Source organism: Schistocerca piceifrons, chromosome 7, assembly GCF_021461385.2.
Source record: "Schistocerca piceifrons isolate TAMUIC-IGC-003096 chromosome 7, iqSchPice1.1, whole genome shotgun sequence".
Classification (NCBI taxonomy): Eukaryota; Metazoa; Arthropoda; class Insecta; order Orthoptera; family Acrididae; genus Schistocerca; species Schistocerca piceifrons.
This window is the reverse complement of record NC_060144.1, coordinates 336,138,108-336,152,524: the sequence shown is the minus strand read 5'-3', so window position 1 is coordinate 336,152,524 and position 14,417 is coordinate 336,138,108. Positions and strand designations below refer to the sequence as shown.

The 14,417-nt window shown below is 37.9% G+C and overlaps 1 protein-coding gene across 1 annotated transcript; it reads left to right on the top strand.

The window, feature by feature from the left end:
- Positions 1–971: 971 nt before the first annotated feature.
- LOC124805096 (thioredoxin-like protein 4A) lies at positions 972–13,673 on the top strand. The gene is made up of 3 exons (XM_047265537.1): positions 972–1,319; positions 5,772–5,908; positions 13,261–13,673. The coding sequence occupies exons 1-3, from the start codon at positions 1,242–1,244 to the stop codon at positions 13,472–13,474; spliced, it is 429 nt and encodes a 142-aa protein (XP_047121493.1). The 5' UTR covers positions 972–1,241; the 3' UTR covers positions 13,475–13,673.
- Positions 13,674–14,417: the final 744 nt, after the last annotated feature.

Here is a 14,417-nt window from a genome sequence, read left to right as displayed (position 1 = left end):
CTTATACGTCTAGATACGACCTTGAAAGGTGACATGTATGTAAGCATCCCATCTGATCACGTCCATCCATTCATGTCCATTGTGCATTCCGACAGATGTGAACAATTCCAGCAGGACAACACGAATTGCTACAGGGTGGCTCATGGAACACTCTCCTGAGTTTAAATACTTCCACTGGCTACCAACCCCCCCCCCCCCAGACATGAGCATCACAGAGCATATCTGGGATGCCTTACAACATGCTGTTCAGAGAAGATCTCGACCTCCTGATATTATTTCGGATTTATGGACAATCCTGAAGGATTTATGGTGTCAGTTACCTCCAGCATTACTTCAGACACTAGTTGAATCCATGTCACGTCATGTTGCAACACTTGTACTTGCTCGCAGAGGCCCTACACGATATTAGGCAGGTGTATCAATTACTTTAGCTCTTCAGTGTATATTCAGGCTACAATGGAATTACGAACTAGTATAGAGCACATCGATGAGTGGATGTCTAACAATAGACAGACTGACTATAAACACTAAAGATATCACGAACGTCACTATTCGTTTTTCTCGTATCCTAAGTCTTCTACATTGATACTATTTTAACATTCCATTGCATCTTGGTTGGGATTGGGGTGGGGGGCCAATTATTTATATATTTTCGATGGAAAATAAATGTCGTAGTTTTGAAATTTTGTTTCTCTTCTCCCCACTTTACCACACAAAACTGAACATACGCTATAAAGTTTGTTTGGCCATTAATAAACTTTATCGTTTTTAGTTCCTCATTTATGGTATGTATACATTGACTTTTATATCGCGGATGGTAAGCAATAACTACACTATCACTGTTAAGTACTAGGCAAAGCGGATGGCATAAGGTACGTCTGAATTGGCCTCGTCTTTGAAAAGTATGTTACGTGCTTGATCTTTGGTGTTATATTTCTACTCTATGGTGCTAACAATGATCTCTGGGTGCTAAGAGCGCCTGATATCTGTGACGAAAGCGTTGTCAAATGTCTTACGTCAACGATATTTGTGTGTGTTTAGTATCAACTTTGTACGATGTTCTAGAGAATTCGCGAGAGAGCGTAGAGAGGTGAACAAATATATCTAATTTCTTGCGGAAAGGTTTCTGGGTACCTAGTGCTGTTGTGTCGTTTGAAACTTTGCTTCAGTTTTCAATAAGTGCGAGCGTGTGTAAGATATTTTTATTCTTATTAGCGGTAACAGATAATCACAAAAGGAAAATGTCTTATATGTTAGGACATCTTCATAATGGATGGCAGGTAGACCAGGCCATCTTATCAGAGGAAGATAGAGTTGTGGTACGTACGTATAGTTGTTACACAAGTGTGTAAAATAGAAATGTTTGAATTGATCTGTGCAGTACGCTACATCTTTATAGTACTCAGCCGTGAAAATATCATGCAGGCTAGGAATGAGAGTTTCTTCGGAGACTTTAACCGCGGTGTTTATAAACTTGTTTATTAATTTTTTGTTAAAACTGTAAACGATAGATTTCTGTAGATTTTCGTGCTGTCGAAAACGTGCTTATTGTGTGTATAGTTTGTCACCTTGTTTGGTAGCTATAAGAAGAATTGTTGCATGCTTCTGGCAGTTATAACTGTCTGCAAACTGTACGGAGATCTTACTTAAGTGCAGTTAAGCGTAACTTAGTCGTTGCAAGGCAATTTGGCATCCCATGTTTGACGCTGTGGGAGTGTTCCCTCCAGTATCTCGTGTGGTGCTTTCATTCCCGACCATCCCACGTTTACGTTTCTGATTAATATTTTATGCGCAACGTCAAAAACTATGGGACAGACATACGCAAACAACTCCCGATGTTAATTGCGACCATCCGTCAACCGTAACAGTACCATTTTGTAGTTGTCACTAATGGGTCATAAGATAATTACATGCATTGATTACGTGAAGTTCACAAACTGAAAACTATTCCGGTGCCCTTCAGTAGTTACTTAACCTTCTTGAATTTCTCCGTGACCCCATGAAGCACTGTGGTTCCATTTCTTTTACCTGTAACGTGACGGCAAATTACATACAGAGACCGATGTTCATTTTAATGCACGCTGGAACTCACCAGCAGGAATTCCTTTGAATGCTATAATTTTCTGTTTTTCATGTTATCCGGATAGTCCAATAGCTATTTATTAGCGACTAGTGCTATTACTAGGTTTGTGTCATTTACCAGTCGTGATTGGACAGACCTGTTAGGGTTACATATATAAGATTTGGTTACAATGTTCAGTGTGTATTCACAGTAAGTTCAGATACAACACATTAAGACAATATTATTTTGTCCATTCACTTCGGTCAATATTGAAAAATTCTCCAGTAGAATATAATGGGTGTTCTTTCAAGTCCTGTGCAGTTGTCCTTTTGAACAGCCCTAGTGGCAGAGATGCACTTCTCGGTCCAGTGTATTATGTATTGAATATTTTTAGGGCAACCACTGGAAAACTGTCTTGGGTTCCAGTCAGTCAACAACTTGATACTTCAATGTTCTTTATGTTGTAGGTGTCATGATTATGAATGTCTTGCCTCATGCTGAAATCACCTTGGTTTTCCTTTAGGCTACACTGCTGATGCATAGAAACACATATTGGCTGAGTACTGTCATTATCCCTAACCTGGTAAATATAGGTTTGCAGTACTCCTGTGTTTTATTTGATGTAATGATCCTGACAATTTTTTTAGCATTAACACCTTATAACCTGCAGAGTGTCCCCATAACAGCAGACTGTAATTATTATGGCTACGAAAGAGTGCATAATAAACCGTTAGTAGGTATTGGTCAGTTAATGTGCCTTTTAGTTTTCGTAGCAGGTATAAAACACGAGAGAGCTTGGAACACAAATAATCTGTGTGCTTGTTCATTGTCAGTTTGCTGTCTGTCATGAAGCCTAGTAGTTAGACAGCCTCCATGTTATCCTGGCAGCCAACGTTGCTGAAACTGCATATCATGTGTTTTTTCTCAATTCATTTTATTTCCGATGAAACACATTTTAATGCTTTCCAACAGAACATCTGCTGCCAACAGAGCTTGTTGAGCTGTTTACCCCTTGGCAAAGAGTGGTATCATCAGAAATCTGAAGAACGTTGTAGGTACAACCTATATTATTGACATAGATAAGGAACAGTAGAGGTCCTATGATGGATCCCTGGGGTGCACCCTACTCCAATTTTTGCTCTTGGGGGGTTGCTCCATGGACTGATACTATTTGTCTTCAGTTTTCAAGATAGGATTGAAGAGTAGCTTGGCCACACCTTCAATGCCATAACACTTAAGCATATTAATCAGTGTCTTGTGTGAGATGCAAACTAACACCTTTCGCAGATCGCAGAGTGTCAATGCCACACTCTTTATCTTCAAACACCTTCCTTATCTTCGTGATTAAGACCAATACCACTGTAACTGTTGACTTTCCCTTGCAAAAACCATGCTGTGTGCCCTGGAAGAGTTTGTTTTCAAGGAAATACGGAAGCGTCCGATCCCGCCCGTCTGCTTTGACCCATGACGTCACAAATATGGCGGAAACAAAAACAAACACACACGCACACTTTCCACAAGAAACCTATTGACACTAACGGGACAAGCGCGGGAAATGGGGTGTTTTGGGTGGGGGGCAATCTAAATATAAACAAATTTAGACGCCTTGCGTAGCTAAAACGTGTAAGTGAAGACAGCCATGCATGAATACCCACCCACCTCCCCAGCGGTCGTAACCCCTGCAACCCATAGAAGATAAAGATGCTTCAGAAGCTTATTAGTGTTTTTTGTCTTTTTTAAAAAAAAATCTCACGGGATAGAACGAACAGATCAGAAAGATAAATATAATAAACTAAAACAGAAATTCGAGGAAACAGATAATTAAAATAAGTAATAAGTGTTTTTAAATTTTAAAAAAATCAGAAAAGTAAATAAAATAAGATAAAACAGAACTGGAGACAGCCACACTCAAACCAAACTCTGCGCCGTCATGACGTCACACACGACAACACCCTTACGTCATGGCTCAAAGCGGACGCGTGGGTTCGGACGCTTCTGTCGACCCTCCAAAATACCATACATACAGATAAATCAGCGCACACACACACATACACACACACACACACACACACACACACACACACACACACACACACACACACACACAAGACCTGCTGTTTCTCAAGGATGCCTTTTGGCTGAAAGCATAAATGGTTTGTAGTCTTCTCATTGTGCTTGTCTGCGACTCTGTGCCTTGGGGATTGCCTTCTCTATGTGATAAGTAGCAGCCTATCCTTTTCATAATATTGCTGTTATTCCAGCCTGAGATTTGTAATGTAAGACACATATTAATAACTATTGACAAGTCTATCTTGTACCTTGAAGGTAATAGAAAAGATGGGTACATGAGAGCCATAATCAGTCTCACAAAATAAGTTTCTTAGACAAGTTCAGTTTGAATATAAAAAGGGGGTCTCCACAGAACACATGGCTTTCCAGTTTACGTATCAGATTATACAAAATTTAAATGATTAAATATTGCCAACTGGTATTTTCAGTGTCTTACCAAAAGCATTTGAAAGTGCAGTTCACATATTCTCATAGTGAAGCTCAGATATTAAGGCATCAGAGAGCTTGCAAGTAAATTGTTTTCATCTTATCTAACTAAAAAGATTATCGCATCAAGAAACTGAGGGAATTTACGCAGTTAGAGAAAGCATCTATAGACTGGGATAATCACAATAGGTGGTAAACGTTCGTGAGATTTCTTCACCCGAATGTGGGATAGTGATATGCGACATTGATATCTTGTTACTGTTCAAACAAGTTTTACACATTATGTCGTTGAAGGCCTCTCTGAAGGCTATTGTCAGTGGCACAGAAATACAATAAGTATATAGTTAAATTTTAAAAATGAAGTTTGTGTCATAATTCAACAGTTATAAAAAGTCAGGAATTACTTATAGGTCAAAAAAATTGGTACATTGCTTTATGAGAGTAATTGAAACTTGATGTTTTAAGAAGGAAGTCCTTTTAAATCTTCAGTTTGAAGTTTGTGGAGGTTGCAATGTTATCAAATGAGTGAATTCCATATTTTCATACTGTGTCAGCAATGTATTATTCAAATAATTAATCTGAAAAGTAACATCCTCCATAACTGTCAGTGTGACAACTTAATAATTCTTTCACTAGTTTCAGTGCCCAAAAGTGAGTGACGGCTAGCAGTAGGCCTAGCTTGTAAGACTTGTGCAGTTCCATTGTAATTCTGAAATGTGATATTTCTGTGAAGTTATTTGGTTGTGATTTGAGGGGGTCATTTTAAAGCATTTAGTTTACTTAGGGGAGAGCTGAATTAGAGATAAAAATTTACAAAAAGTTACACAGGTGAAATATCTGATGTACAAGCTTCATATGTTAATGTTATACTGTATCTGGAATTCTGGATGTGGATGTATAATACCGAGACTAGCTTTATGCAGATGGAATCCTATGTGATTTTTTAGCTTCATTCTTTGTTAAGCTTACCAGTTTGTGCTTAATGCAGTCATCAGTCTATCAGTATTTGTTACATGTATGTTTTGCTTGGTGCACCTTGGAGTAAGAAAATAATAGTAAATCCATTTATTACAAAATTAGAAAGCTCTCCTAGAGTATGTAGCCATGTTGAAAACTTGGGTATTTACATAATTACTGATATCTAAAGCTGCATTATGATTCGTAGAACAGTTGCTTTTTACTTTCCAAATGTATAATGTAATTATTTCAACAGGTAATACGTTTCGGCCATGACTGGGATCCATCTTGTATGAAAATGGATGAAGTATTGTACAGTATAGCAGAAAAAGTGAAAAACTTTGCAGTTATATACCTGGTAGATATAACAAAGGTTCCTGACTTCAATAAAATGTAAGTTCAACAAAAAAGAATCAACATAAGTAAAGTGTTGGCAGTTTTTAGTAATTTTGTGTAAATAGTGTTGTGAAACAATGTAACAAAATCTGTTTCAAAAATAGCGATGTCTTTATCATACTCCTTTAGGCTTCTGGTTTCTACAGTAATGTATTCAGAACTGAGTGGTTGGAACTAAGGAACTTTGTCTCCTCCCATTGCTTAACTCCATCAAAATCTTGTATTGAATGCCTCTTTTATTGCAATGATACTTCAAATATGAGGGTTGGAATGTAAAATAGTGGCAACTATTTACTCACAACCGATACAAGAGTTACTTGTTTGCACCTGTTCCTGTCCTTCAAAGTAGTCATCAGCATTGCGCAGAACCTGTTGCCAGCAATGTAGAAGGCGTAGTATACCGTTAACAGAGCCTGTTCTGTTGATGGTGCGAATGGAGCGGTCTGCTGCCTGTCAGATCTCTGAAACAGTTCTGAAGCGAATGCCACGAAGTGGTTCCTTCATCTTCAGAATCAAATCAATCACAAGGACTTACGTCCAGGGAGTGAATTGGATGGTACAGTACTTTAGCCCAATCGACCAAACAGAGCGGCCATAGCTTGCCCTGTATGCGCCTGCGTATTGTTATGCAGAATGTGATGCCGCCAGCTTTTGCAAAGCTGGTCGCAGGTGATGCCACGGAGGAATGTAATGCATTAGGATAATGCCATCACAGTCATACACAAGAATCACCATAACTTTAGACCACTCCATTAGCACCATCAAGAAAACAGGCTCTGCAAACAGTATACTACGCCTTTCACATTGCTGGCAACGGGTTCTACACAACGCTGGTGACTGCTTTGAAGGACAGTAACAGGTGCAAACATGTAACTCTTTTGTATCGGTTGTAAATAAATAGTTGCTACTATTTAAGTTCCAACCCTCGTATTACATTCAGTTGATAACGTAAGCTGGTACTGGGTGGCATGCTAAAACACAGCTAGCTACCAACTTGGCATTCAGTGCACCAGCTCTCTGTTGTGGCTATTCATTATTTACTCTATGAACAAAAGAGGAAAGATGCACAAGAAAGGAAATCATCAGATAATTCCCTTACTGCTAGATAAATTGGACAGGTAGACCTGACAAATTGCAAACCTAGCAGTTGAACCCAAGAGATGTGGTGAAAGTGACAAGGAAAGCTCAACACTTTCTCACTCTAAAGTGAGCCTAATCATCCAAATTAATGTGATGTCAGCATCAAGACAAATTAATATTACAATTACATCCAACACTCGGCAAAAATCTGGAATGGGGCCAGAGGCATACTTTTGTGTTTCATGCAAGAATATTGTCAGCACTTACTGTGTGATACGATGGGTGCAAACAAAGGTGTGTCAGCTGTTTGTGTTACTCAGCCAGTGAGAGAACAGTAGGTAGACAAATTGTTTCAAAGTAATACATTTGGACAAAAGCATGAAACATTGATGTAAATAAGAATCATAAATTTATTTACTCTTTGTTTGAGTCAACAGTTACCTAAACTGTGTTTGTATCTGCAAACCAAAGACAGTGTCACAACCCATGATATACACAAAAAAGCAGTGAAATATTTTGTGTTGCTACACAATTGACTTGAGCAAGCACACCAAGTGGATCAATGTTTTTTTTTTAATTTAATCATTTAGGTGGTAGGTGGATCAATGGTTTTTTAATTATTAATAATAAACATTGATTCACCTACATTCTCCCATGATTTTGTGAATAAAAACTTTTTAAGCCAAAGTGGTGGCTTTTGCTGCACTTCCAGATGATTCCACCCATACAGATCATTGACTCTGTCGTTTCACCACCACATTTGATACATTTTTGTATCTCTGCAATTAAACCTTTGACATGTACTGTGACATTGCCGTGCAGAACCAAATCACTGAAATCAGCCTAGTGTGTAGCACTCACTTTCATCAGAAAAAGGTTCTTTCAAAACTCACTAATACAAAAAACAACACAATGATTTCAATTTCGACACTAGAAACACATTGCCATTGTTCTCACCTCTCAGTGGTTATGTTAAAGAAATGTCCCATTGGCTATGCAGAACTGACACATTGTCAACCTATCAGCAGTAAATAAGACCTGATGCTGGCTCTGATCTAGACTGTAGCCCAGCTCTCAGATAAGTAATTTTAGACAAGACACAGAATTTAGGGTTACATAGTAAGAAATTATTCAAGGGAGAGCAAAGGGAGGGTCATTAGGGAGCACTTACGATGAAATTGAATGTAAATTCCAGATGAAATCCTCTGAATTTCAGAACATTTTCAACAGTACACTTGTTACAGACACACATTGAATTTCATTGTGTGCCCCTATAGTGGTCTTCCTTTCTTGCATTGGCACTGTTAAAGAATTAGTTAGAATTAGGAAAGAATTAGTTACCAGACCATTAATACTAGTTGCAAGACATTGGTTTGAATGCAAATGAATAAATCAATATAGGTATTAGCAGTAGTCTTCTACACTGCTTTCTCAAAATAAACTCTGCATTATTCAAAACCTTGTGAAAGGAATTTTGAAAATTACGGTGGTAGCAATTTAAGGCAACCTCTCATGGGCCAACACAATAATGAATATTCTATGAACGTCATCAAATAACATCCATTAGCTATGTGAAACTGGCACAGTGCTACCTTTTGTAGTGTAGAGGAAAACTGCCATGACTGGGATTGCTTGTTTTCTAGAATTTAGCCCACAAAGTATTTGAAGTGTCCAGAATATCATGAAAATATATTGAGAAAACTATGCCTTAACCTCCACACTTTATTCATCAAAATGTGTGGTAGGTATAATGCCTAGCTTTCCGTAAAGAAAATTGAATTCCACAGCTGAAAGTAATCATATCTTTTATTGATTTAAAAGAGGACTAGAAAAAGCAAGGAACTCCAGCATTGGTGGTTTTCCAAAATATTCAAGAAAGTAATAACCGAAATAGCAGTGTCACTTTTAATCAGTGCATCATACTTAGTTTCAGGATTGCTTGACTGAAAATCCTATTTACGCGTTTAAGCAGCTCACCAGCTGATGTACAGGGTGTATGTAAAGTCCGGGAACACTTCCAACTATTTATTGCACAAGAACCAAACATTGTATGGATACCATACATAAGTCATTATGAAGAAAAACCCTGAAAGTTTTTTCATATATACTGCCACAGCGTAGTTTGATAATTTTCCAATAGTCAGCACTAGTCACAAACCTGGTGAATTCAGGTGCGGTGCGAGCTTTGTGTGTGGGAGTTCATGAAATGGCCTCCCCGATCACCGGATCTCACTCTTGTGTTACTTTTTTCTGTGGGGACACTTTAAAGATCTGGTGTATCTACTGCCTCTACCATGTGATGTAGCAGAGCTCCAGGAGAGGATACGGGAAGCGACTGTCATAGTCGACAGTGCATGCTGGGACAGGTATGGCAAGAATTAGATTACCTTATTGAAGGCTGCTGGGTCACTCATAGTTCACATATCCAATGTTTGTAAAAAAAGAAAAAAAGCTTTCAGAGTTTCTCTTCAAAATGCAATATATGACATCTGTACAATGTGTAGTTCTTGTGCAATAAATAATGGAAAGTGTTCCCGGACTTTACATACACCCTGTATTTTGCAGTGCATCCAAAGTATTTGATACTATAGATAATGACACTACTAGAAAAGCTTAAATGTTTTCGGTCGTTATTACAGGTGCCTAGTTTGTCATATTTAACATTAAGGATGCAAAAAGTTATAGTGAATAACAGAAAAATATAGCAGCATAGACAGTAGTGCAACAATTTGCATTTGTTTCACTGCCACACAGTTCCAGCTGAGGGGTAGTTGGGATATTTGTTTAAAGATCAACTTTCACAGCAGCTTTGTTTCTGTTGGAGATAGTTTCAGCTTTCTGTGTGGCTTGTGGCAGAGCTACAATAATACATGTTAAACTATGTTGTAGCTCCTCACACAAATCACAAAATAAATCATTTTTGCACTATTTATCTTATCTTGGAGATGATGCTTTTCTGAATCATTGGGAGACCTGCACTCAACAACCCACCATGAACAGTGTGTTGGAGAAGACATGCTGCATCAGACTCAATTAGCAAGTGATCCATGGCAAGAAAGATTTATGTGCTTGAATTTCACCACTTTTTCCTTGTGTCCATTAATGAAGGAATGTGTGTCCTGTACTGAAAAATTAAGATTTTGTGATTTTTGGGAGAGACACTCAACACAATAGTGTCCCTGAATGGAGTTTGTTAGGGCTTTGTGTAATGTTTGTGTATTGATTAAATAAATCAGTTGTAAAGCATGGTCTCCTTGTAGTATTCATACTTGTTAAGATTGCAGACCAGTGAAAAACTCAAGTATTTCTTGTGTGATGGGCAGCTTCCTGGGTTCATTAGACTTCCTTAAGTTTCTTCAGGTAAATTTGCCTGCCTTAAGACTGATTCAGGGGTGTCCCCATTATACTTAAGCTAACAGATTGAGTGGCTTTTTCCGTGATGTTCGTCTGTCTCCTTCATCCGCCAGTTCACTACTGCGACTTTCTTTAGTAGTTTATCCAACAGTCTGATGGGCTGCCTTGTATTCTTGGTCTTTCCTCTGAGACTCCATTATAGTACTATCTTCTGTCATTTCTTTGTGCAATATGTCATGCCAGTTTCCTTTTCAGAGCCTTTGTCCTTTCCACAACTTCCAGAATTCTTGTTATTGCTGTTATGTCTTCGCGTTTTTCTTACCTTAGTGAAACTGATTGGCCTTTCTGTATCTCAGATCCATTCGTAATTTTCTTTTGAAAAACTCATTCAAAATCAGTTTCACAGCAATATGTCATGATACGAATAACTCACAGTTCAAATCAAGTCTTTCAAAATCTGTAAAAGCTGTGGATAGTGGCATTTCATGTTAACTGGCTCTTCTAATTACTTTACACTATGGTTAATTGTGATACACAGGGGAATCCGGCTTGTTAAATGGGTTGTGCATCTTCTAAAAGAGCATAGATGCAATTTGTCGCGACTTTAGTTAAAACTGTGTAGATAACAGGGAGTAAACAGATGGTACAGCAGTTCTTAAAATTGTGAATAGTTGTTCTTAAAATTCAATGTTAAGGTTGTAGTGAGGAGTCTGATGTTGCTCCTCTGACTGATATTGTGAAACAAATTTCTGGTTGTGAACATGTAAATGAGAAATGTATCTGAGTACTTAAATAGTAATGCCTACAAACCAGAATTTAAGTAGGTAAGTGATGAAGTGGGTTAGATAGAGGAGAATATAAACAAGGTGATTGAGGAACTCATTATCATGCACACTGAGATACTGGAAAGAATTGATCAGTTGCATAATGACAAGCAAGTAATGCATACCTAATTCCAGTGGGCTTCCAGATGTGACATGTAGCATGTTTTATAAATATAGTCAAAATCAGTTTCCGGTAAAAATGAATAGTTTTGGTTATTCGTGTTTTCAGTTATCCAAGCTGCCTTGGGTCCCCATTAACCCAGACAATTGGGAACTTCCTGTATCAAAACTTCTGCATTATATTTAGTGGAATGAAACAAAGGTAAATTGTTCACCATGTAACTGAGACATTGAGCCCATAAACAAAATTGTATTTCTCAAGTCTTTCCTCAGAGGTTACATTGCCCTAGCACTGCAGCCCAGGTAGACTTGAGAGAGGTACAGTAAACATGATTTTTTTACATAGTCACAGAAAGAAAAAGGTCAGCATATGAGTAACATTTTATATCATACTTTTTTTGTACTACGATAAATGATGGTTACGCATTTGAGACCGGCCTCAGTCATCCTGGATGGGGCAGCTTGACTGCCTTTTTTTTTTTTAACTGTGAATACCACAATTGTTTGATGTTCCATTTGGAACATTGACATCTATTAAACTCGGGCATACTAAGAGCAACATCACAATTTGGGCACCACCAAAATATTTTTTCCATCTTCTGGTTCGTACTGGCATCAACACACTTTGCAAACACATGCTGAGTGCAGTTTTGTTTCTCTGTTGGTGGAATCTTCTCAGAAAAATGTCAGTCATTAAATTTGCTTGATCCAAGACCTGGGAGAGAATTTCTGCACATATATTGTCTCTTTATGCAAAAGAATTATCTAAGTGTGTCAGACAGGAGAGGTACAATTTTCTTTTGATAATATTCCATTCAAGATACAAACACATTTTTTATGCTCACTGTAAACAAGTAAAAGATCAATATTTTCCATTGTTTGAACTGCATCCTTATGAAAGGATAATAAGCAGTCATTTGGTCTCATTTATACACTCACGTTTTGTGACTTCTTTAATTCAGAACCACACCTGGCTTTGATTTAGTCAGTGCCGCATGCCCTTCCCCCGTCTCCTTGTGAGTTGATAGTTCCCTCTGTTCTGCAAGCAGTGTGGCATGTTGAAAATATAAAACAGCCTTTGTTCCTCTCTGTTTTAAACAGGGCAGATGTTCCCATCTGAAAACTGTCTTTTTTTTATTCTTGGCTTTACAACTGTACATAGAAAGAGCTTTTCTGTTAGGCACTTGCTTCCCAATGTCTTGTGCTCTGATACTCAAACCCTGCAGGTGATGTATAATAGTTCACCAGTAGTCTGTTCTAAAGTACCGTAACACCTGACTCCTGTGCCGCTTCTTTCAGCATTCTCTTCCTCCTCTAGTACATATCTGGTTGAAGCATCACACACAAATTGATGCCATACTTATCTGGTTTGCTTTTTATGTAAAGAGGCAAAAGGTATTCACCCTCAAACCACACATTCTTACATCAGCTGTCATATACTTTGCTATCTAAAAACTGTTCATTATGCAAGTAGTGGCCCAGCAAAGACATAGATAGCAGACTAAAGCAGTACGGGACTCAGTGGAGTGCAGCAACATACAAAGTGCCGTTGTGGAGTACAGATTTGAACACAGTGGTAGCACAATGCACTGTGCAGTGGCAGCCGCAACTTTATTATTATTATTCACACACAATTTAGTAGTGAAAAACAAAGAAAAATAGAATGTCAGCCTTATTTGGAAATGAAACAAGTCATAAGGTACTCAAAGGCATTTTCTATCAACTTGGTGATTCTCAGAAAGCTTAAGTTTCAGCACCTTCCATGATTCACATTTTAAATAGATTTTTATTTGCTGACCTTATAACAGGCATTGTTACATATCATCAGGACAGTGGAACTTATGAATTACATTACTACAAATGGTTAATTTAATAATAACCACTACATTTTATAGCACATCTGATAACTTAATTTCCATGATAAAAGTAAAAGGATATGGACAAACTGAGATCTCCTGTTCTTTTTTGCAGGTATGAACTGTATGATCCATGTACAGTAATGTTCTTCTTCCGGAACAAACATATAATGATTGATCTGGGCACTGGTAACAACAATAAAATAAATTGGCCACTGGAAGATAAGCAGGAGATGATTGATATAATAGAAACAGTGTATCGTGGTGCAAGGAAAGGGAGAGGTCTTGTAGTGTCACCAAAAGACTATTCAACAAAATACCGTTACTAAATTTTGCTTTGTGCTGTGGTATAGAAGATCTGTGGAACATGACACCAGCTGACTCTGTGTGTGTGATAGAGATGGTGATGCCTTGCAGTGTCTGCAAGTATTTTTTATTTACTATAATGGAAACCATTATATTTCTACTTACACACTTTGTTTTAAAGGTGTATTTGTTGTGTTCAATAAAATCTATGTAAGTATTATATATAATCTTGGAATTTCCAATTTGTGTCCCCCTCCTGACCATGGGTGCTTAAACTTCAGGCAGACAGTCTGTTCAGCAGTAGCATGGCAAGGAGAGAATGAACTGTTCGTGAGGTAAAAGCTTTTAAATTAAGGAATACATGTCTTTTGTGTATCACTGTAACTTGGGAGACTGGTACCAGTTCATCAGATCAGTGTTCATTTGTAAAGGCAATATTATTCAGTAACCCACCTGTCTTCCAATGTGTGTCTTTGGAAGCAAAAATTAGATATTTCGTTTCATCCATCATCAAGTGTTTAGTAATTGTTTGGTAGAATATGAAGGGGTTCAATCATATCAGAAGTAATTTGCATTCTTTGTGGCCAGTAATAAGTCATTTTTGTCATTTGAATAAATAACTTCCAAAAATAAATATTTGTTTCATCAATTGCTACTCCAAAGTTACACATGAACATACAACTTATCATGGTAGACGAAGCATTGATAAAGAAACTTATTACAACGGGAACAATTCTTCAGTGGGTTGACTATTGGCTATTGACTCAATTAGTCAATACTATTTAGATAAATTGTAATAAGTCTTCTTTCAGGTATCAGCCCCATCAAGAATGCCAGCTAGGTGTCCACCTTCTCAGATGTGGGGTTACCATGTTTTGAGGCTGTATCAGTTGCTGGAACACCAGGCATTGTGATAGGGAAGCCTGTGGAGTAAGCTTGTGCAATTGCTGACCCACTCTGATGCCT